The 22091-nt window shown below is 50.1% G+C and overlaps 9 protein-coding genes across 9 annotated transcripts; 3 read left to right on the top strand and 6 right to left on the bottom strand.

Moving 5' to 3' along the window:
* Positions 1-332: 332 nt before the first annotated feature.
* On the top strand, positions 333-1175 carry FMAN_00231 (uncharacterized protein; the record flags this gene model as incomplete). The annotated part of the gene is made up of 1 exon (XM_041822057.1): positions 333-1175. One exon carries the CDS (start codon positions 333-335, stop codon positions 1173-1175), a length of 843 nt encoding a protein of 280 aa, XP_041687775.1.
* A 551-nt stretch (positions 1176-1726) lies between these two features.
* On the bottom strand, positions 1727-5069 carry FMAN_00232 (putative ATP dependent RNA helicase; the record flags this gene model as incomplete). Its single annotated transcript, XM_041822058.1, has 2 exons — positions 1727-1907; positions 1957-5069. 2 exons carry the CDS (start codon positions 5067-5069, stop codon positions 1727-1729), a joined length of 3294 nt encoding a protein of 1097 aa, XP_041687776.1.
* A 592-nt stretch (positions 5070-5661) lies between these two features.
* On the top strand, positions 5662-6519 carry FMAN_00233 (uncharacterized protein; the record flags this gene model as incomplete). The annotated part of the gene is made up of 3 exons (XM_041822059.1): positions 5662-5809; positions 5896-6100; positions 6156-6519. 3 exons carry the CDS (start codon positions 5662-5664, stop codon positions 6517-6519), a joined length of 717 nt encoding a protein of 238 aa, XP_041687777.1.
* On the bottom strand, positions 6465-8288 carry FMAN_00234 (uncharacterized protein; the record flags this gene model as incomplete). Its single annotated transcript, XM_041822060.1, has 1 exon — positions 6465-8288. The coding sequence occupies one exon, from the start codon at positions 8286-8288 to the stop codon at positions 6465-6467; it is 1824 nt and encodes a 607-aa protein (XP_041687778.1).
* Positions 8289-8949: 661 nt separating this feature from the next.
* On the top strand, positions 8950-9747 carry FMAN_00235 (uncharacterized protein; the record flags this gene model as incomplete). The annotated part of the gene is made up of 2 exons (XM_041822061.1): positions 8950-9329; positions 9381-9747. The coding sequence occupies 2 exons, from the start codon at positions 8950-8952 to the stop codon at positions 9745-9747; spliced, it is 747 nt and encodes a 248-aa protein (XP_041687779.1).
* Positions 9748-9868: 121 nt separating this feature from the next.
* On the bottom strand, positions 9869-10832 carry FMAN_00236 (uncharacterized protein; the record flags this gene model as incomplete). The annotated part of the gene is made up of 3 exons (XM_041822062.1): positions 9869-10459; positions 10550-10648; positions 10707-10832. The coding sequence occupies 3 exons, from the start codon at positions 10830-10832 to the stop codon at positions 9869-9871; spliced, it is 816 nt and encodes a 271-aa protein (XP_041687780.1).
* Positions 10833-11602: 770 nt separating this feature from the next.
* FMAN_00237 (uncharacterized protein) lies at positions 11603-12840 on the bottom strand (the record flags this gene model as incomplete). The annotated part of the gene is made up of 7 exons (XM_041822063.1): positions 11603-11779; positions 11834-12013; positions 12060-12140; positions 12198-12263; positions 12310-12337; positions 12385-12662; positions 12715-12840. The coding sequence occupies 7 exons, from the start codon at positions 12838-12840 to the stop codon at positions 11603-11605; spliced, it is 936 nt and encodes a 311-aa protein (XP_041687781.1).
* Positions 12841-13151: 311 nt separating this feature from the next.
* FMAN_00238 (uncharacterized protein) lies at positions 13152-14718 on the bottom strand (the record flags this gene model as incomplete). Its single annotated transcript, XM_041822064.1, has 2 exons — positions 13152-14033; positions 14083-14718. 2 exons carry the CDS (start codon positions 14716-14718, stop codon positions 13152-13154), a joined length of 1518 nt encoding a protein of 505 aa, XP_041687782.1.
* Positions 14719-15797: 1079 nt separating this feature from the next.
* Positions 15798-20258, bottom strand: FMAN_00239 (uncharacterized protein; the record flags this gene model as incomplete). Its single annotated transcript, XM_041822065.1, has 2 exons — positions 15798-17703; positions 17782-20258. The coding sequence occupies 2 exons, from the start codon at positions 20256-20258 to the stop codon at positions 15798-15800; spliced, it is 4383 nt and encodes a 1460-aa protein (XP_041687783.1).
* Between the last annotated feature and the right edge of the window lie 1833 nt (positions 20259-22091).

Here is a 22091-nt window from a genome sequence, read left to right on the forward strand (position 1 = left end):
TCAATGGGGGTTCTGTAATGAGAATTGAAGTTAATGGGATGAATCTACTCTTCTAGCAATATTCTTTCTCAATCTCTAAAGGTCTCCAAATATGATGCTGTAAGGACAAGAAAGACCCAAGCTTCAGTGGCTTTTCAGCCCTGTAAAGCATCCTTCTAGAAGGTCGGCAAGTGGAGGTCACGTCACCAATATCACCCAGCTTCTAAACTTCAGCTTTATTTGCTGCTACATGTTACACACATTGTAACATCTCACCACTTTACTCCCATACTCACTCCGTCATTAAGACTATCTTGACATCCCATCGCCAACTCCCAAACAATGCCATCATCATGACCTCTCAAGCCTCATCATCACACCCTCTCCCTCCTCCCCTCCATCTCACAATCCGCTTCACAACAGCCCAACCAGATCTCGAACTCGACATTCCCTCACCCCAAACAACAACCGTCTTCGCTCTCAAACACCTCCTCCGCACACGACTATCATCCAAAAGTCGACTACGCCTCATTCACCAAGGCCACATCCTCCCCGATGCTTCAGCGCTGAGCTCAGTCCTCAAACCACATCCTGCGCCGCCGCGCACCAATGATGATCCGAAGGGGAAGGGCAAGGCTGTTGAGGGTGCGAATGTGTCGCGTATCTATGTTAATTGCTCCATTGGTGATGAGTTGTCGAGTGAGGAGTTGAAGAAGGAGGAGGAGGAGGCGCTTAAGCCACCGAAAGAAGCAACTAGTGATGGTTCGAAACCTGCGACTTCAACGAGGCCGCGACCACGGGGGTTCGATCGATTGCTGCAGTCTGGGTTTTCGCCTTCAGAAATCGCAACTTTGAGAACACAGTTTACATCAATCCATACATCACGCTTCACACCAGACGCCATGCCATCGCCTGACACCCTGCGCAACATGGAGGACGCATGGATCGACAACAACGCCGAAGGTATTCCCTCCGGGTCCAATCCACTCGAAGACGAAAACTCCGGCATGGCTTCCGTGCTCGATATACTATTCAAAGCCATGATGGTCGGCTTCTTCTTCCCACTGGGAAGTCTAGCATGGCTGATGCGTCAAGAGGGTATCTGGAGTAAGAGATGGCAGATATTCGTTGGCTTCGGTGTTGTCTTTAGTCTTTTTATAGGTTTTATCATGGAGCTATCAGGAGACCGGCCTTAGTAGAGCCTTGAAACGCTCCAGATTGTGCTCAGTGCTTCCACGGCGGTAGTATGTTTGGCTTGGGGGCATCGAGTGTTCAGGCGTTGATCTTGGGCGTTGTCATGCCAAAGCATGGGTTACAGCGGTTGGGTGGCGTTATGGCTTTACACGCATTCTATATGCTGCTCTTCAGGGCAGGAGAAACCGACAGAATATACCACAGCGATTAAATCACGCGTCTCAGTACATCAGTCCCAAGCCTTCATCAATTCTGGATAGCTTTTATAAAGTCTTGTAAGTTCTGAGATTCCCTTTAAACTCAGCCGAAGCTTGAGTATGCATAGGAGCAAGCGTTGCAATTTCTGTATGTAAACCTCCATGCTGATTCCTCGTAGTCTCCAAATTGCTCTATTAATTTAGATATCACTTTGACCAAGGTTCGCATAGGTTTATTCCTAATCCCTCGAGCTCAAGGTATACTACAACTCTTTTTTCCACCCCGACACGCCAGACTCCCAAGCCGGTGAAAAATATTGAAAAAAAAGAACACATTACATGATATTTCCCCCATTTTATAGGTACAAGCTCTGCGCGGCCACAATATCTCTACGGATCTTGGATAAACTGTCCTCGAACTTCTTCGTTAGATCGTCGTTGCCCATGACCTTGGCGGCCTGGCCCATCTGGCGAAGCAGCTCTTCCAGACGACGGAAGAGGCGGATCAGAGAGCCTTCGTAGACCTTTGTCATTTTGCTAGAGTGTGTTAGTAACTGTGCTGTAGCGGAATAAAAGGATGACATACCAAATCTCAATGAAAGGACGTCCTTGGGCCCATGCGTAGACCGTCTCCATCAGCTGCCACTTGAGCTTCTGGATATATTCCTCCTCGTTGACCTCAAGCTTGCATTCCTGGCTGACCTTGGCAATGATGCGAGCCTTTGCCTGAATCTCACGATAAGGTTTCGATAACTCTTCCTTGAGCTGGGTTGTTTCAATCTTCTCATCGAAGATAAAGCAACTCATAACAGCAGCACACATCTCAGGAGTGAGCTCATTGAAGAATCGATCGAAGAGCAATTCGGAGAGAAGCAGCTCGTGGCCTTCGGTGGATGAAATCTCACAGGCGACGCGAGCCTTTAGCTGGACGACTTCGGAATCGTTGATAAAGCCGAGACGTCGCAGCACACGCTTGCGAGACTTGAGTTCGTCCATCTGGGCAATACTGTACGCCTTGGCGATGGACTTCTTGGTCTCCTTGACCTTCTCGGTGAGCTTAACCTTAGCGTGGTACTGGTCCCAAAGATCAGGAAGAAGGGGCGAGAGGTGAAGAGGGTTAGCTAAAAGTCGGGACTCGAGGACTTCGATCTTGCGAAGAAGCTTCTTGAACGATTCGTCGGTGATTTCCATGTTCTCGATGGGGTCCAGAACAGGCAGACCATCGGGGAAGCGGCGCTTGACCTCCATCAAAGACTTTGTGAGCGTCTCCCTTTCTGACTCAGACTTGAGGCCTTCCTTAGGTAGGAAAAGTCGAATTTGACTGATAGCCTTGATGCAAGTTAGAAGACAAGGGACAACAGCAAACTTGACGTCGTCGTCGTCGTCGTCGCCAAAAGGTTTGAGGCCAACGGGCATAGGGGCATCTTCGACGGGTTGAGTGGGGTAGAAATCCGCGCTGGATCGGGAGATGGGGAGAAGCACGTCAATGACATAGGATTCCTGAGGGGCATATTCGGGTTCACCCATCTTGGGCGCGCGGCGAGGGGTCTGGTTGACGATAACACCCCAGCCAAAGTCGGTTCCGGTTCCAGCAATAGTCTCGTTCTCGTCCTTGGGGTTGTAAATCTGCACCAAACGGCCTGGCTGCAGGTAAGAAATACTGTAGTTGGGGTGCTGGATAACAGTGCGCATATCCTTGGCGTAAGCGCTGAGCTGCTGTCGAATCTGGTAGTAGTCCTTGACCGTGGACTCGTCGGCGATGCTGGTGTTGTCGCGCTCCTGTTGTAGCGACATCAACTCCTTCTCCAAAGATGGGACGCTAGCCGCGTTCTGGAATTGATGGAAGCATCGCTCCAGCATGAATTCGGGTGAAATAGCTTCGATACGAAGAAGGTTGAGAATCATGTTGTAACCGAGGTAGAAAGCAGAGTTGAGTCGATCTTGGTGGCCGGTAACAATCTCCTTGGCGGTATCAGGCTCAAGCTTGTCATCAATCATCATGATAACAATACCACGAGCATCAAGACCACGACGACCAGCACGACCAGCCATCTGAATGTACTCGGATGAAGTGAGAGGGCGTCTCTTGACACCATCCCACTTGGTCACTTGGGTGAAAACGACAGTCTTGGCAGGCATGTTGAGACCGATGGAGAAGGTCTCAGTCGCGAAAAGAACCTTGATGAGAGACTCCTGGAAGAGAATCTCGATAGTCTCCTTGAGAATAGGTAGCAGACCAGAGTGATGGACACCGATACCTCGCTCCAAAAGAGGTAGCAAGTTGATAATCTGGGGAAGCTCTCGATCTCCCTCTGACAAACTCTCAATAGCGCTGTTGAAAACCTTGCGAACCATGGCCTTCTCGGAATCGTCGTTGAAGCTGAGTGACGAAATGTTCATGGCCAGGTTCTCACACTCTCGCTTGCTAAAGTTGAAAACAATAACGGGGTTGAACTTCTTCTTGATAGTCATTCGAATAATCTTGGAGATATCCGAGCCACTGTCCGCGCCACCCTTGTTGGTCTTCTTGTTCTTGCCCTTTCCTTTCTGACGAGCATTAGGATCATTGGGGTCAGCGCCCTTCTTTTCCTCAACCTCTTGCATGACCTTGTTGAAATTCTGCTCGTTGAAGTTGCTCTTCTCATCAACGATGAGACGAGCGCCGGTACCACCACAGGGGAAGAAGTAGTTCTGTAGGGGAGTAGGTCGGAAATCGGTATACACAACGTGACAAGCTTGATGATGGATCTTGGCAATCCATTCGGCGAATTGGAAAGCGTTGGGAATGGTGGCAGAGAGGAAGACGTATCGGACCTTGTCGGGAAGCATGATGATGGTCTCTTCCCAAACAACACCTCTTATCTTGTCTCTCATGTAATGAATTTCATCAAAGACTACCCAGGCGACTTCTCGCATAATCTCAGAACCGCGATACAACATAGATCGCAAAATCTCAGTCGTCATGACAAGGCAACTTGCCGTAGGATTGATAGTAACATCACCAGTCATGAGACCAACATCTCCAAAGATGGCCTCGAAATCTCGGTACTTTTGGTTACTTAGAGCCTTGATGGGACTTGTGTAGATGACTCTCTGGTTGCGCTTCAAGCATTGTGCAACAGCATACTCAGCCACTACAGTCTTTCCGGCAGAAGTGTGCGCGGAAACAAGAACGCTCTCCTCTCTCTCGATCGACGCCACGGAAAGGCTCTGGAAAGGATCAAGCTTGAAATTCCATGTTCGCGCGGGTTGCTCGGGGGCCTTGTGCTCGGAAAGGGGGACGTATTCGTAGTCAAGGTCCGGAGGCAAGGCAACCTGATGCTGAATGTTGTGCGACAGAACAAGCGATGAATCCTGCTCTGTGAAAGTAGCTGCGCCAGCAACTTCTCTCGACTCGGCCGTCTGGAAAGTATCTGTCATGACAGGACCAACGCCATCCTCTTTCTTCCTTCGCTTAGACTCCTGCTGACTGGCACTCTCCGAAGACTCTTCATCGTCGGAAGAATCTCCTTCGTCTTTTGAAGACTCGGTCTCGGCATCCATGTCAACGTCCTCAGTTTTCGCAGCATCGCCGTTTTCGCCATTCATCGCGTTTGCCTTTCTCTTCTTCGTGTCACCCTTGCGATTCGGCACGCTCTCATCTTCGCTCGCGCTCGGGGCGTCCACCTTGCCCTCAAACACATCAAACATCTCATCCATGCTGGGCGGTGTTTTACCGCGATCGGCTTCCGATCGCTAGCTGCAGGAAAAAGTGATCGAGATCGGGTGGCTGATTCAAGTCGCGGGCTGGTCCTTGAAAGAAAATTTTGGTATATGAAAATTGAAAAATGTTGCCTTTTCGTGTACGCAAGGCAGAAAAGAAAAAGCTCGTCGAAAAAATAGGCGTGAGCTTGTCGTCCTGTACAACACGAGCGAGAATCGATCGATCGTCCCAATTCGTGGTACACGGGCCTAGGCGATTAAAAAAAGTTGGTTGATGGGAAGTGGGTTAGTGACGGCAGAAAAAAATCCCCCTGGACAAGCTGAGGGCGGTGAATGTCTACAGCGACCGGGAATAGGTAGGTCAGGTCGACAGACACTAAGCCCAGATCTGTATTTTTAAGTAAATACGACTAGATTTACATCATCTCAGTGGCCGCATAGTATATTTTCTTCTAAATTAGCAGATCGTTCATACAATCTACGCAAGAAATACTCACAGTTAAAACTACCATTTTTACTTGCCGAGTCTGCTGCGGTTAGAACCGACGTCACCAAACTTACGATCCAATCACAGCCGGTTGGAGCTTCGATGTCAGCAAAGTACAAAAGTATCTCCACACGTGACCTACTAGCGTTTTGCTCTCCAAACCTCAGACCACCATCTCTGACCTCGGATGCTATCATCACTGACACATCCCCAAGCTTCCAACTCGCAATCTCCACTCCTCACCGTCAAGGTACGTCGACCCCCGAGCCATTGACCAGCTCGCCACTCCTCTCACAACCATCGCGAACCGAATTGACCCTTTACTCGCTCCCGCAGATGCTCTCCCGCGCCGCCGCCCGTACCACGACCTCTCTGGTCACCAAGCGAGGTTTCCAGACCACCCGCGCCCGCATGTCCTCGCCCTACCACTACCCCGAGGGCGCCTACAGCAACATCCCCTTCAACCCTCGAAGCAAGTGGTTCGGCCTCGGATACTGGACCTTCATGGCCACCGGCTTCTTCGCTCCCTTCGGCATTGCTGGTGCGTGGTTTCCGTCCCGATGTTCTCCGACTCACGACACTAACGAGCTGCGCAGTCTACCAGACCTACAAGCCCCAGTAAATTACTCGCCTACGGATTGCATTTGCTGTTGTGTTGAAAGACTGGGAAGCCTCGAGGTGGAATGTGGTGTAAATATCCGAAATAGACATCAGTCATTCTCGACTCTTGATTCGAAATTTCATTTGTTCGACTATCAGCTATATCGAACCATACGTGAATCAGCGATTATGACAATCGCTAGCTATGCAATTCCCAGCCAACCGGATCTTTGTATACAGAACTCTAGAGCCCCGGGGTATTATTCTAAGTTACGGTACATGGTAGTACAAAATCTACTGTTACATCATAATCTCGTTCCATCTTTTTTATATCTTCGATACGACGGGCCTTCCCATTGACCTGTCGACGACTTCATGTCTGCGCCGTCAAGAATGGTCTGAAGTATGGACTCGATGAACGGCTGTCGGTCCAGCGGAATGTCCCAGCGCTTCTCCATCTGATCATACACTTCAATAACGGTCTCATTTGAGCCGCACTTCTTGGCAGCTCGCAAAGCCCAGATGACCAACCATCTGTCGATGGTAAACCCTCTTATGCTTTCGTCTCGTGCTTGGTACATTGCCTTCAACACCCCTTCTAGCCGCTGCTCACTCCATTCAGAGCCAGTAAAGCCACCATGGGAGTAGAATCCTTTGAATAAGGACAGGAAGATCGTCGCGTGAATGGGAATTTTGAGGAACTTCATCTCATCAAGAAATTGTGCCACCTTGGCCAAGTCTCCAACTTTGACAGAGTAGTGCTCGACGAAAAGTTTGTACGTGTGAAGGTTTGGTGAGAGCTGCATTTGTTTCTGCAACGGCTGTTGAAGCTCGGGATGCTTCTTGCCAATTCTCGTAAACATCATCAACACCTTGGTAATGACCCGGCCCATCCCGTAGTCCCTATCCGGGATATTGGGCGCCATTTCGTGACCGGACTTCATCCTCTCATATGTCAGCTCAGCCGCCGACTCCTCACCACATCGCAACAGGCCCGATATCACACAATTGAGCACAACAGTGTCAATCATTTCACTGGCCTCAACCATGTCTTTGTAGGCAGCCCGAATCCCATTCGAGTCCATCTTGAGTCCGAAATAGTGTATCAGACTAACATGGTGGTATCGGTTGTACTGATAACCTCGGCTTTCCATCTCGTTGTAAATCATGTCCGCGAGGGCAAAATTTCCGGTTTTTGACGCAGCATCGAAAAGAATGTTGAACGTAACTTCGTTTCCTTTGGCATCGGGTGATCGCTCCATCTCTTGCCACAACCTCAAAGCAGTATCCATCTCGGTCGTCGTTACGCGAGCTGTATATTTCGTTGCAAAAGCCAAGGCATAGTTCCAATGCGTCCGTCGCAGCGTCAAGCCTGCGGTTTTGACGTCGGCGATCAGCGCAAAGTAACGCAGCATCGACTCTGAGTTTCGTTTAGGAGGTAAACCCATAATTTTCAACAACCTGTTCCGCCATGGCCAAGTGAGATACAACATCCTTGGTTCTGGAAGCTGAAGGTACAGGTCGTATATAGGTTCGAGGGTTGCTCGGTATGGGTGACGGAGCTTGTACGATATGGCTTTGCATAATTTTGCGATCAACTTTTTCGTCTCGTCATCGGCCTTGAAGGTCTCATCCTCCGTCGGATATTCAACATCTCTTTTGTTTTCCGACACTTGAACTTTCTGACCGTCGGCGGGGGCATAACCCCTTCGGTATGGATCCCGATAGTACTCCAAGTGCTCTTCAACGGTTCCCGCGTCTTCCTGTGGCACAAGAGCCATGAGGTGTCGAGGGTCGTGGCCATACTGAGTATGGAATCTCTGGCTTATCGGGGGTATCGGTGCGGCGGCAGCGGAAGCGGTGCTATAATTGTTCAGGACAGGTCGGGAGCGACGGCAAGGCAAGGCACGTCGAGCCTCGGTAGCGGGCGAAAAGGTCGAGAGAAGCCATAACGAGCTCTTGGAACAAGAGGACGGGGATCTCGAGTTCAATCTTCTTCTCTGTGTCTCTTTACCAGCCTCTCTCACAGTGCAGAGACTCCTCCTTGTGGTAGTAACCCCAAAACTGGCCGACGCTCGGTTCGAAAGCACCGCACAGAGGGAGCCGTCTATTCGACTAGAGACTTTCATGAGCTCCTCCTCATGATGCTGCGACTTCTGGTTTGTAGCCGGAGCGATATTTTGTCTCGAACTGTAGATTTAGACAAGGGAAATGGCGCTGAGAAAGAAATCAGATCGGCAATCTCTCTCAGGAAGAGCTAATGCCAGCGGAGGTTGAGACGGGAGGCTTGTTCTTGTAAGTGGGACCTTTTTCGAGATGGTTTTTTGCTGCACTGTCATTCGCGCCGAGCTATGGGGAGATACCTATCCCAGAGGGAGGGTGAAAATAAAAGCCGCGCTGTATCATTTAAGACGTAAAGAGATAAAGCAAGGTAGGTAAGAGATTTCTTGGATGTACAAAACAAACAATGAACTTTAGATAGTATGATGTCTTAGTTTATTTTCTATTAACATAAATAATGTTATGTATTCCATCTGAAAAGTAATTTGTACCTGTATATTTGGTTCTACTGGATTCAATGTCTGACCTTTATTGTCAACATCCCACCCCGGCGTTAAGATTTACCGATGCATCTCCAAAATTTCCACTCACCACCACGACATTGCCGGCTCAAGCCTGGTCCCGCGTGGCATCACTCCCAATCAGAGCGTCAATTGATACTGTAAGACCGCCTCTATTTATATCGCCATACTCAATTGAGGCTCTACTGACACCGCCGCAGAATAGACCATGGGAGGCAGACAGATCCGACCCGCAAGGGTCCTACAAACAGTCACGGAAGAGCTCAACCACAACGTCCTCGGCGACAAATCCATCCCTACGCCGCCATGGTATAACATCATGCAATCCGTCCCTCCGGCCGAGACACTCGTTCGAAACGTCACCCCCCGTCTAAGATCGCCGAACCTACAAGCTAGAAAGCCAAAGAACCTCTATCGGCCTCAAGGGATATGGTATCGTGAGGATAGGCTGCGATCAACGTTCTATCGAGATCATCCTTGGGAGTTGGCGAGACCTCGGGTTATTCTTGAGTCAGACGGAAAGGATTACCAGTACTGCGATTGGAGCAAGGGCTTGAGACAGCCTAATATTCCTTTATCGGGTGAATGGCAAGTTTCTCTGGATCGGTAGTCTGATGGGATCAAGCTAACATTCTGTAGTGTTGTTCAACGACAATTATGGTTGATGGAGAAAGAGAAGCTGTCAGAGAAAAAGGCATACGATATCACACGCCGCGAATTCTACCGTCTACGCCAAGAGGAAGAGATCGAGAAGCGAGTGGCCCTTGAGGAGGCCAAGCACGTAGGCGCTTACTTTGGCAAGTCCCGCATTGATGTTTCGCACCAGCTCGAGGACCGAGAGTTTGAGAACTGGAAGATCTGGGCTGGAAAGGAGACGGAGCGACAAGAGGCGAGTCGCAACTCGGAGATCGAGGACTTTGGTCTCGAGGAGGTGGAGGAGGACATCGCAGATGATGCAGAGCCAGAGGAAAAGGCCGAGGCTGTCGAGGGCAAGAAATCACCTTGATAGCATTATATCAGGGAGGGCGGATGATACCCGTCATGTACACAAACCATGTAACCTTTATTGTCTATGTATCAAAAAGCAGAAACGCACGCATATTCCAAGAGATTCTCGGATTGGGATTTCAACCCATCATCTTATCATCTGTCGATGAAACATCCGGTCGTCTAGCGTTGAAGACCATCTCACCACAGTTTCTAAGTCCATACTTTTCAGCCACTTCTTGGTGCTGCACCAAAACGTCCGCGATGCCAGTGTGGTAGAAGAGTTTGCCCGTGAGGCTCAAGGTGCTGATCCGTGCCCAAGACTCGATGTAGATGAAGTGCATCGAATTCTCGGGTATCCTGCCCAGGAGCTTGAGAATGTGCACTGCCAGGCCGACAAAGAAGCCAGTCGCGGGCCCGTTGGAGTAGATACAGGTAGGGTATGCGAGCTCAGCACCATCAATCTTGGGTGGCGGAGTCAATAGAGCCGGGAAGATGCTGACCAGGCTGAGAAAGGCCGTGTAAGGGGTAGTCAGGAGTGATTGGTGAACACGGCGCGCACGAGTGACGGTGAAAACGTCGTATGCCCCTGGGTTGGTCCCCTCAGCAGCACACAGTGCCTTCAGGTCTGCTTCGTAATCTTCAAGATGATCCTCCGACATGGTATCACCGGAAGAGATCAAGTATCGTCGGTGGAAACCATCAAAGTTGCAGAAGCCATCATCCATCATCTAGGGAACATGAGCTGGGTTCAGACCGTCTTGAGACAGGTTAGTACTTAACATTAACATTTCTCGAGTGTGGCCACCAGAGCCAAGCACAAACGCGCAGTAACCAAATGGGGTGCGACGTTGGTTAACAGAAGACAGTTCTCTGCTCACTGTTCTGCGGCGACGTCTGACAAGTCTGATATGAAGAGCCTTGGTTTTGTCAGTATCGGAGTGTGAGATTTGGTTTCGGTTGTGAGATTCGGCTTACAGAGAACACAACAAGAAGAGTGACCACGTAGATGGCCATGGCGGAGAGAAAGGCCACGAGCGGTCGGGGCGAGGCAAGGGCGCCTATCGCAAGCCCTACGCCTGCGGCGGCGATTATCATCACCATGTTTGCGTTGAGAACTCTCGATGGTAGGTTGATGCCCTCGTACTCGTGTTGTGAAGTGAGTGAGGTTGAAGTAGAACTTGACAGGTGGACCTACTATCTTCGCGCTCTAAGCAAACCACTTGATGATCGGATTCAGGAGCCAAAACAAGATGGATCAAAAGGCGAAAGAATTATATCCACCTTGAGTGGAGGTAATGATTCAATGAAGGCTTTGTGTTGTTTTTAAGTCTTTCACACGAGTATTCATCTGCACCTCTCGACGTGACGAAGTTGAAAGTGGAGTCTGGCACTGGCAGCAGAGACCAAGTATTCATTTCGACATCCAAGCTCATAACACTGAGGTGCGTCTTCTTCGACCTTGCATACGAACACGCCAAACACAATTTACCATGTTGAATCATATGCAGAAAATGGATATTCTCTTTCAACTTCACAATGAAATTTATGACCGTCAGTGCTATAAAGACCATGACTCAATGGAGTTGCTCAACTGACTTACACCATGGAATTGAACTACCCTGGATCAACCATTCATGTTTCGATCTCATGTACAAGCCAGTGTAATTCCAGAGCACATCTTTACCAGATTATCTGATACCCGCTGCTTTAAAAAAAGAAAAAGTAGAAAAAAAACTCCCGCTTAAGAACCCTTGAGTCCAGATGTGCACCTCACATTACAATGTTCTCTTGAAAACAAGCTTCATCTAGCAAAGCAAGCAAGCGTCTAGTCGTCACTTGACAGTTGAACTACAACCCAGCACTCAAACACTTCAGAAGAAACGACGTTTCTTCTTGGGGATAACTTCCTCCTCAGGCACTTGCCCTCCAACAAGTCTTCTCATCGCCTCTCTTCCAGAGTCATCGATGACCTCCTTCATCCCTTCACCAGTCGCAGCCGAGCATTCGATGTATTTGTGTGCACCAATCCGAGTGGCCTGCCAGTTTGCCTAAAAAAAGGTCAGGACATAATTCACGGTATTGAATGGAGTTTGGAAGTCTACCTCTGATGAGCAGATGCAGCAAGTCGGGTACGCCAACAGTCCAGAAGACGAGAACGCAGAACCAGTCTGATGATCTTCCAAAAAGCACTGGTCGCGAAGATCCTTCTTTAAACCGACGAGGTACAGCAATGGCGCAAAACTCGCAGATTTGGTGAAGCCTTGGCTCGAAGCGTGATGCCACTACTCAGTTAGTTTGGCTTCATTAACAGTGGAATGCTAAGCTTACCCATTGGATGATTGTGTACATGGATATCTTATCCGAGATGTCGAAGCAGAGAAACACGGCGTCCCATTCGATGTAGGTCAACTTTTCGACGACGTTCAGGTCTGGTACGCCAGAGGTGTCCTATAGCTCCATGCGCACAGGCTGGTTGTGGTAGATTCGTTCGTTGACGTAGGTCTCAAACAGAGGACGAGAAAAGGCATTTGACTGTGAAACGTCAGCATGAACTCACATGCTTGGATGTCAGACTCACATCAGGAAAGTATCCATAACGGGATCGACTGTCCAATGTTAGCACATACGTCGACACAAGCTCTGCGGAACTCACAATAGCAAAGACGTCTGCCCAGCGGCTTTGCTCCCCACAAACAAAAAGTTCAAACGGACAGGATCCCTCGGAATCTCCTCCGGCTCCTTTCTTTTCCTCTTGCGAGTAAGCAAACTCAGCAAACTCCTTCGCTTCCCCTCCACACGTCGTTGCATCATGCTCGAAGCAGGTCGAGTAGAAGAAGGTGTAGAACTACGTCCGAACATAGGCGTAGCAGCCCGGAAGAAGCCCAGGCGCGTAGAAGGTCTAGCCTCAGGAGGAGAAACATCACGAAATGTCTGCCGAGGTATGGTTAGTATTGCAGGGAGAAGCTTGTCAGGGGGGATGTACGAGGCGTGTAGGGGGACGTTCGTCGAAGTGGTCTCCTTCGAAGGGATCTTCGCGATCCATGCGGCTTGGAACGCGTTGGCGCCATGAGTCGATGCGCTCTTCGGGCATCATGTTGAGGATTGACATTGGAATGGAGTTGCTACAGTTTGGTTGTCAAAAAGGGCAGAGTTGCAACGCTTGGAAAAGGTGACTGTGAAGGTGAAGAGAAAGGAGGGAAAGAAAGAGGCTGAATGAGTAAATGAAGAAGTGCGTTGATAACAAGTGAATTATACCGATTACACGTGGGATGAAAGTGGTGATGCATGCAGCCTTAGTTTGCACTGGCAGACACCGTCAACGCTTCACTCCAAACCACGCCATATCACACACCATAATCTCAGCCGAACCAGTAAATAATTTACCTTATAAATCATTACTTCAGTGCAGCACCTCAACATCTACTCAAAAAACTCTGCCGCATTAGCAATATAAGCCCTCCTCAACCTCTCCTTATCAACCCCCAACAGATCCCCCGGAAACCACTCCTCCAACCGTCCCCCTGGCCTCCCAACACCCTCTCCCAACTTCTCCCCCTCCTTACCAAGCACCATGACCGCCAACGCCGTCCCACAAAGCCAAGCATACACCATCCCCTCGCCACAGAACCCAGCAGCCATCCACTCCCCTGGTCCTTTCGACCCAGGGGCTCGTCCAACAAGAGGCATCAAATCACCCGTGAAGCCTATAATGCCAGTCCAGGCTTTTATGAGACTGCTTCCGGAGCCCCAGTTTGGCTCGAAGACGGAGGGCATCACGCCGCGGATGTGCATTAGGGGAAGGGCATGGTTTTTGCTATCGTCCCAGATTCCGACCTGATCGAGACCGTCTTCCTTGCTGCGGAAGAAACCTCCTCCTATCATTAGATCACCTGGTGTACCGTCTGGTCGATCTGGACGTTGGGTTATGTAGTCGAAGCCTGGGCTGTAGATGACAGACCATGAGCGGTTTCCTTGGGTTGGAGGGAATGAAGATCCTGGTCGTTGAGCGCTCATGTGGGCGATGGCACCGACGACACAGCCTCTGACGGGAGGGAGGAGTTGTCCGGCATGAGCATTCGTTGTGTGAATGACATGCTTCGCCTTGATGACTCCGCGAGGTGTCGTTACTGTATAGGTTCCATCTGGGTTATGAGATACCTTCTCAACGGGTGTATGGGTATTGATACTCAACCCCGAGAACCGCTCGAGTAAATCGTTCCACACACTCGTGACAAGACGATATGGCCAGAGTGCACCAGCCGTGTAAGTCACAGCTCCCACAACAAGTTCATTCAAACCAAACTATACCCGTTAGTTCCTCACTCATAACCTTCATCTGCATAGAACTCACCTCCTTTCTCGCCTCCTCCGCCTCCCAAACCCGATGCTTCTCCTCAGGCATCCACGCCTTAACATCCTCAACCTGCTTCTTCGCCTTCTCAAAATCCTCCCTCTCGACAAAGACATCCACCGTCTCAACCTCTCTGACCTCAGCAACCTCGATCCCCTTCCCCAGTTGCTTCATCATCTCCAAGTGCCTTCTCTTAAACCTCACTATCCGCCTCGCATTCTCCGGCCCCAATTTTGACTTGAACATGGCGAATTCATCATATGGCGCACTTTTAATATGTCCACCATTTCTACCCGTTGCACCGCTGCATAGCTGTCTTGATTCACAGACTACAACTCTTATACTGGAGCTGGACAGCTCTAGCAGAAATTTTGTTACTGCTGCGCCTGTGATGCCGCTGCCGATGACGACGATGTCTACCTCTGAGGGAAGCTTGTCATCTTGGATGTCGCATAGTGCTGGGAATGGCGGGTCGTCGAGCCAGTATGACTTTGTGGGCTCTGGCACGGGAAATCCTGGCTCTGAGGACGCGCGTTCGAGAAGAGATGAGAATTGCTTGTGAAGCGTCAGAACAGTCTTCAGACCAGCTGATATGGCCGATGCCGTTGATTTCAGCGTCGATATAATGGAACCCATGTTTGCTGGTGAGATTTAGGGTCAGATGAATATGCTGAATTACTATGGAGAGAATATATAACTGACCCAGGAACAGTCGGCATGTATAGTAGCATTTTACGATGCATCCAACCACAAATGGTAGGTTGGACAGGGTTGTTGTTAGCTAACAGTTATCTCGCAGGAACCAGTTACGACGCTAACCTAGGTAGCTTCACAGATATCGTGCTCACTCTAGGTTCTGTCTGCCGGAATAAGCTCTCAGCCACAAGTCTCAACTGCAAATAACACATCCGGCTCACAACTTAGACATTATACCACGATGTCTGACCAATTGCTACAGCTCAAGGCTGATAAGAGGAAAACCTAGATCATGACTCTTTGGCCGGCATTGGAGGCGTATAAGATCGTGCTCGCCCAAATACGAGACCAAACCATCAGACCTCAGTATACGGAGTATGAACCAACGACCTTTTAGCTTGCATTTTCTCTAACGTCTAAGAGCTACCTTGCCGAAACCACCAGGATATGCCCGTTTCACTGCCGTCAAGGTACAAGCAGATCGCCAAACAAAAAAACACCATCATCATTCTGGTTTTCGTTTCCCCATCCCCAACACCAACGAAACTACACGTCAAGAAATTCAAAAACAAGCACTTCTCGCAGCGAAGCCAGAGCCGCTGCCAATCCTTTCCTCCTCGACCCATCACTCACTTCCAGCCCAAGTGAAACAAAGAGTCGACAATAAAAACGGGCTTTTCAAACTCCAGCTCCGGCCCCCCCTTTCCTGTTTGCTGTTGCGCCATAACCGATGCAGGGTATGTTTTAAGTTGAATTCAACATGTCATAAGACACGAGTCCTGTTCCTTCTACCCTTTGGGTTTTGTTCCAGTTCCATACCGCCGTGGTGATAATTCCTGTGAACTCCAGGGTCCCTCCGTGGGAGAGAAGTTGGCCATGAAAGAGAAAAGTGCCAAGAAAAACAAGCCAAACTCCAGCGAAAGCAAAAATCCATTTGTAAAACCGTCCAAATTGAAATGAAGTAATGGGTATCAGACACTTCGTCTCAAACGTACACCACCGTCCTTATCTAAGGTCATCTAAAGACTGACCATCCCGTTCTCGGCATCAAGATCTCCGGCATAATCCGTGTGATGTGAGAACCGACCATAGGGGTCAAGCCCCAGCTCCTGTCTCACGTCCCTTTGAATCTGGAGGAAATATCTCCTCAGACTACGCAAGCCTTTGAGAAATCCTCCGTCAGGTTGATCAGGGTGTTGCGGAGGGCAAGGCTTGTCGTCAATCTTATCAAAGGGAGTGACACTGTTGGCGAAATCCGCAATCTTGAAATCAATCTCCCTCTTGTTCTTCGTCTTCTTTCGCGAGGTCTCCTCCGTATCTGTTGCACAGTCGGTGGTAGACTCGTACATCGTTTCGTTGTCCGCATCCTCGGACGTATCACCATCATAAAACATGAGCAAGCTCGCAGCGTAAAAACGGTACCCGTTCAGCTTGCTCACAATTTGTTCTAGTTGCCCAAGCTTCTTGAGCACAACTGGAATATGTCGCAGAATACTATGCAGATCGACACCGTTGTATAGAAACTTTTGCAATGCGCCTTGGAACTCGTCTCCAGCTTTCAGTTTACGGCCATAGTATTTGTCCTGAAAGTCATATGTTTCCTTCGCAGCGTTCCACACTTGCAATCCGCAAATTCGAACGCCTAGCTCAGCTGATGTTGTGCTTCGACACTTTTCAGTTTGCGACTTTTGCTTCTTTGGAGTAGCCTCCACGCCATATTGTCGAGTTCCCATCTTCAGATCCATCATACAAGGTCTCTTCATCCCTGAGGTAAGGTCCTCTAGAAGCAGGAAGTATTCGACTCGATCCTTTTGAGTTTTTGCCTCTTTCGGATTGACTGGCCTAGGAATCTTGGTGAACTCATGGGCAGTGTCTTCCATGGCTGGGGTGGGCTCAGTCGATTCAATGGCAAACTCGTCTTCAGGGCGTAGATGCTCCAGGTACTGTGAGTGATGATGGGCGCCATTTGTGTCAGGATGGTGGTGTCCATTCGTAGAATGTGTCTTCGAGTGTCGCTTGGGCTTATCTTCGTTGTCTCCCTTATATCCAGCATCATCAGCCTCCTCAAAGTACTTCAAGTCTCCCCTGGATTCTCTAACATCCTCGGGTTTCCGTCGAAGACCGCCAGCAGAATACCTGCGCTTCTTCTTCGCTGCAAGGGGGTTCTCCTTCAGAGTTTCTGGCTCTGGAGCGCTTGTTCCAGTCACATCCTTAACTTCTTCGGGAGCCTGCTCAGGCTCAGACTGAACGTATTCATCCATCCCAGGTCCGAGATCACTATGTGAGTAATGATGCGCAATCTTTCGTTCCTGAGGATAGCCGTTTGCTTCATCGTGGCCGTTGATGAACGGGGAGTCACTCTTAATCAAAGCAGGGTCGGAATTCGTGGATCGTAGTAGACGTTGCAAGGTAGGGCGTGGAATTGACCGCTGGTGTGGTCGGCGGTGTCGATGAATCTTAACAGGTTCCTTCAGGAATGCGTCGTTGAAAACCTCGTTTCTCAACCTCTTATTAACCATGGTTGCGCCCCAACTATTGGGTCGCTCATCCAGAGGCGGCCTGCTCGATGTTCCAGAAGATGGCACGGAGGGGTTTGATACGGTAGAAGTTGAGATACTTTGTCGTCGGTATTCTCTTGGCAAAGGCATGGGCTGGAGAAGGTTTCGGGGGAGAATGTGCCTGTTGTCGTCGAAAGTTACCGTCGGAACAGGGATGTTGCTATTGGCGAGAGATTGGCTAATGACTCGGCCTGTCGGTTTCTCGACTTTAATGGCATCCTGGCCCTCGTTCTGTTCCAGTTCGTTTCTACTAGACTCCAGCTTTTCCTGTGCCTTTTTGCGCTCGGCTGCTGCCGCCTCGTCTTTCTTGGACGTGCTCTTTCGGCGAGCCTGTTTCTGGAAGGTGACATTCAATACACCGATATAGCTGTCAAAGTTAGCATTTCAGCACGATCTCAGTGATACAGACGCAAAGGGTCGCAAAATAGAATTCGATCAGACGTACCGAGGAAGGAAAGGCAACAGATCACGGTGGTATCTCTCTATAGTCTCGTAAAACTCATTTTCCCTATTGTTGAGTTGCTTACAGACAGCCCTTCGAGAGAATCTCCAGAGGGTGGTGTGTCCACCAACTTGGTGTTTATACGGAATAAGCTCGATCGCCTCCAGAGGCTCTTGAGGGTCATGCTGATGATCATGGACATGGTCTTCATACTGGCTCACGATTTGCGGTTGTTTATGAGAGTCAGTTGTCACTGTGATTTCCTCCTCAATAACGGCACCCTCTTCACCTTGCTGAGGGATAAGGTCACCGCGTTTCAAGGTAAGCTTCTCACGAGAAGGATGACGGGAAATTCCATAAGGAGGTTCATCCTTCTCATGGATGGCTTCTGACTCTGGCTCATCGGCTTTCACAAGCCACGGACGCTGATTACTTTGCGATAAAGACCGCACGCGGATACTACGGGCCGCAATGCGATCCTGTGGTTCACTTACACAAGGATCTTGGAGCTCTTGGTGGGGCAAAAAGACGGCAGATGAGATCTTTTCTTCCCCAGATTCTTCGGCTTCTCCCTCATCGCGAGATCCGACATCAGTATGAGCACTGCCCGCCGAGTCCCGTCTGGACTCCACAATTTCGGCTTCACGGGCGGCCTCGGTATTGGAGACCGGGATCGGCCCCATAACTTTGGCCGACTCCACCTGTTCGTTTCCATCTTTGGCCTGGGACGCTGGCTGCTGCACTCGCAGCGGTGCCTTGTCTTCAGATTCGATGGAGCCATTGACTGGAATGGAAAAATAATCCTCGCTGGGAGATGTGCTCAGAACAGGCTGCTCATCAAGCGAGTCTGATGTGAAAAAAGAACCTTTTCGGTCTTCCTGGCCAGTGCGAATGGCTGTCGGCTCTATGTCAGAGGTTGTCGGTTGGGAAGCGTCGCGCAAGGCATGTTTATGGTCCTCCTCAAGAGGTGCCAATTTTTCTTTCGCTGTTTGTTTTGTATCCTTGCGACGTGGCTTAGGCTTATCCTCTGGTGGTAGACCTTCTTTGAAGAATCGTAGGCTGTAGCTAGATTTGCGGCTACGAGCATTATGCTCCAGGCCAGCCATTGCCTCAGTCACAGACTTCTCAACTAGGCCATCCTCTTCTTGTCCTTCCACAGAACCAATGGACCAAATCTTTTCAGTCTTTTCAGCTCCATTGCCAGACCAATGGGGAGGCATCTTTGCCCATGGTATCGGCCTCTGTTGAACAGGTTTCGCATCCTCCCTTCGCGTCGCCAAAGGTGGTGTCTTGGTTCCTGAGCGAGTATCGAGGGGGGCGGGTCGGTCAATAAGGGCTGCTGTGTAGCTTGTAGTTTGAGTTTGGTAATAGTCGACAGATTGTCTATCGAGATCCAGAGATGTCGAGGCCTTGCCGCGGGCCGTATCAATCGGTTCACGATGATCAAGAGCACCTCGAAGTGTAGTTGCCAGAGTTGATTGGCTAAATGTCGATGGGACGCTCGCCGCCTCCCGAGGGACGAGCGACGTCATCGTTGTGACAGTAGTAGACGCTCCCATATTGATAGATTCGGAAGTGGCTCTAGCTAACGGCCTAGGAGCGGTGCGCTGAGCTGGAACATTGTGATAAGAAGATTCGAAGGGGTTTGAGGCGCTATCGCGATCGTATTGGGAAGCGAGGTTCGCTGGTGCGGATGGTGGTCCTGTCAACGAGTAAAGACTTGACTGCGCAGTGGGGGTAGTTGGAGTCGAGATAGTCGCAGAAGATGGGACGGTCTTGTCTTGGTTAGACTGTCGAGCGGCAGTAGATGTATTTGTAACAGTTGCGGGAGAGGGCGAAGTTATAGGAGGAGTAGATGTAGGAGAGAAGGATTTGGGAGATTTGACATTGGTGATACCTCTCGCGGAAGCCAAGGCTTGGGTCAGCAGGGAAGGACCGGTCTGCCTCGGTAGGGGACCAGGGCCACGGGCCTTCTTATTACTGGAAGTAGAGGCAGTGCCAAGAGCAGCGCCGATGGGGAGGGTATCGGCTTGGTCTGGAGTGTCCCTGGCATTGGCATCACCACGGGGCATGTAATCAGAATCAGGAACAGAATCAGGCACGTTGTTGGGCACCTTGTCTGTAGAGGGTGGCGGTAGGAAGGGAGAGACGGAAGAGGGAGTGGGAGTAGTGTTGTCGGCTACGGGATCAGCAGCGACAGCAGCAGCGAGGGCGACGGCGGGGGATTGGTCAAGGTGCCCTTGATGGGTATCATCAACATCATCAGAATCATGACTAGGGCCAGCGACACTGCTATCTTGTCCGGCGCCCGCGCCTACACCTATGGCTATGCCTGCACCAGCGCCATGGCCTGTCGCAGAAGTATCTGGCAGGGCCTCAGGGACAGGCGCAGAACTGGAACAGGTACGGATACATTGCTCTGGCTCGCTCACCTGAACGGCGTGTGCGGCATTTTCGGACAGACGATGCGGACTGGACATGAGGAGGAGGACATCTGGCGCGACACGCTTTGCTTGGTTTGTTAGGAGAGAGGAAGAAGGAGAGGAGAGAGTTGCGAGTTGCGAGTTGAGATTGTGAGGATGAATGTGGATGGGAGAAGATGTGGGCGTGGAGGAATGATTCGTAGATACGGGGCCGGGGGGCTTGCCTCTGGCTTTAGGTTGGCTTTTTTCGGGGGGCGGTAAGGCAAGTCAAAGTGCTATCTGAGACCGAGGGAGGGGCACTTCATGGCCCGGGCGGGGCACTGCCAGTGCAGTCCCATCAGTAAAACCCAGCAGAGCGTTCATTGCCCGCTCACCCAGTCAGTCAATCACTGTAGCGAAGGCTAGGGAGGCTGCCCTGGAACATCAAGCCACCAAAAACGATGTATCTTTTTGACTGACAAGTACCTGACCCAGCACCCAGCCCGGCATTTGGCAGCGACTAGGGGTCGCCTCTCTGGCGGGGTGACTTGATCAAGGTCAAGGTGACCCGGATACTTTTTTTCAGGTCAACCTTGAAACCAGACATCAATGCAATCCAGTCCATTCCCAGCCCATCACTGTGCCATTTCGCGGGGTCCCGGGCTCTTAGTGGCCGTATTCAATTAACTTCCGGAGGCCGAATTTTCTGATTGCCAAGTTCCGGGCCTGGCTTCATCGTTCCCCGGGATGGATGTCTCTACCTACACCGCAACTAAAACATCGTATGGACGAAGGGATTGCTGGTCGAGCAGCAGCAGCAGATCAGCCCTAGTAACCAATACCGTATACGCACACACCGGGAAACTCAGCCCAAGTCTGTGCTCGTCGCAGGAACCCAATTCCCAAGCTGTTGGATAAGCCCAGCCAGCGGCGGTCACCTCAGTGGATACTAATTAATGTGTTGCGGCACCGGGAGAGCTATCCGTGGTGCCCATGTGAAAGAGAGGTTGGATGGAAAGTGATTTTAGTGTTGAGAGCTCAAACACTGGTTATTGTTATCTGAGACGGTTAAAGCAAGGGATTTGAGGCCAAGTTGTTAATGGAACTGCAACACAGCAGATATTGAGGAGGGGAGTGTTGAGAGACTGATAAGGTTTTCTTTCAGTTGTGATTGTGATTGCGATGAGAGGGAATGAGATGGGAATGAAGGGGTGTGGCTGGCTAAACCCTTCTTATTGATCCCTATCGCTACCATGTGGATGGATTGCGAGATAACCGGGCTTCTCGAAGGTGAAATTCTAGGGGACCTTGATGTCAGTCAGCCTCACAACAGATTATTGCCAGCTGTTTACTCTGATCAGACTTAGTGGAACAATATTCATTCATTCATTGCATTGATTCAGTCAGCTTGAACCACTCAAAGTCTCAGTCTGATCAACTGCGAATATTATCGCTCCCTCTGCTTATCAGATCTGCATTGCCCAGTATTATCTGCATATGTTTCCTACCACTTCACCAAGTCACACTTAGACTCGCGGTTTGCAATTGAAGTTGCAATGTGCCTAAAAGAGTACCATAGTTGGTCCCGCTGTAAAAGGACGCTCCGCAGATATGCGTGAAGCGTCAGATCCCCCATGCATGTCCTTATCATCATGGATCCAGCTTGAGTAACTATTGGGTAGACTCACGATGCTTTAGGCAATTATTTAGAAGCCCCGCTGCGCCGTCGCTGCCAGAAAGTGGAGGTTTTTCATCTAACCCTGCAGCTTGAGGGTGAGGAAATAAAACTGCATCATGCCCGTGACTTTTGAGGAAGCTGTGCTGTCTGAGAGAAGTCAATGCCTGATAAGACGCCTATCCAGCCCTCTCTAATGCTATATCTTGAGAATGTATGTCTCTCGACTTCTGAAT

This window comes from Fusarium mangiferae (genome assembly GCF_900044065.1).
Source record: "Fusarium mangiferae strain MRC7560 genome assembly, contig: FMAN_scaffold013, whole genome shotgun sequence".
Classification (NCBI taxonomy): Eukaryota; Fungi; Ascomycota; class Sordariomycetes; order Hypocreales; family Nectriaceae; genus Fusarium; species Fusarium mangiferae.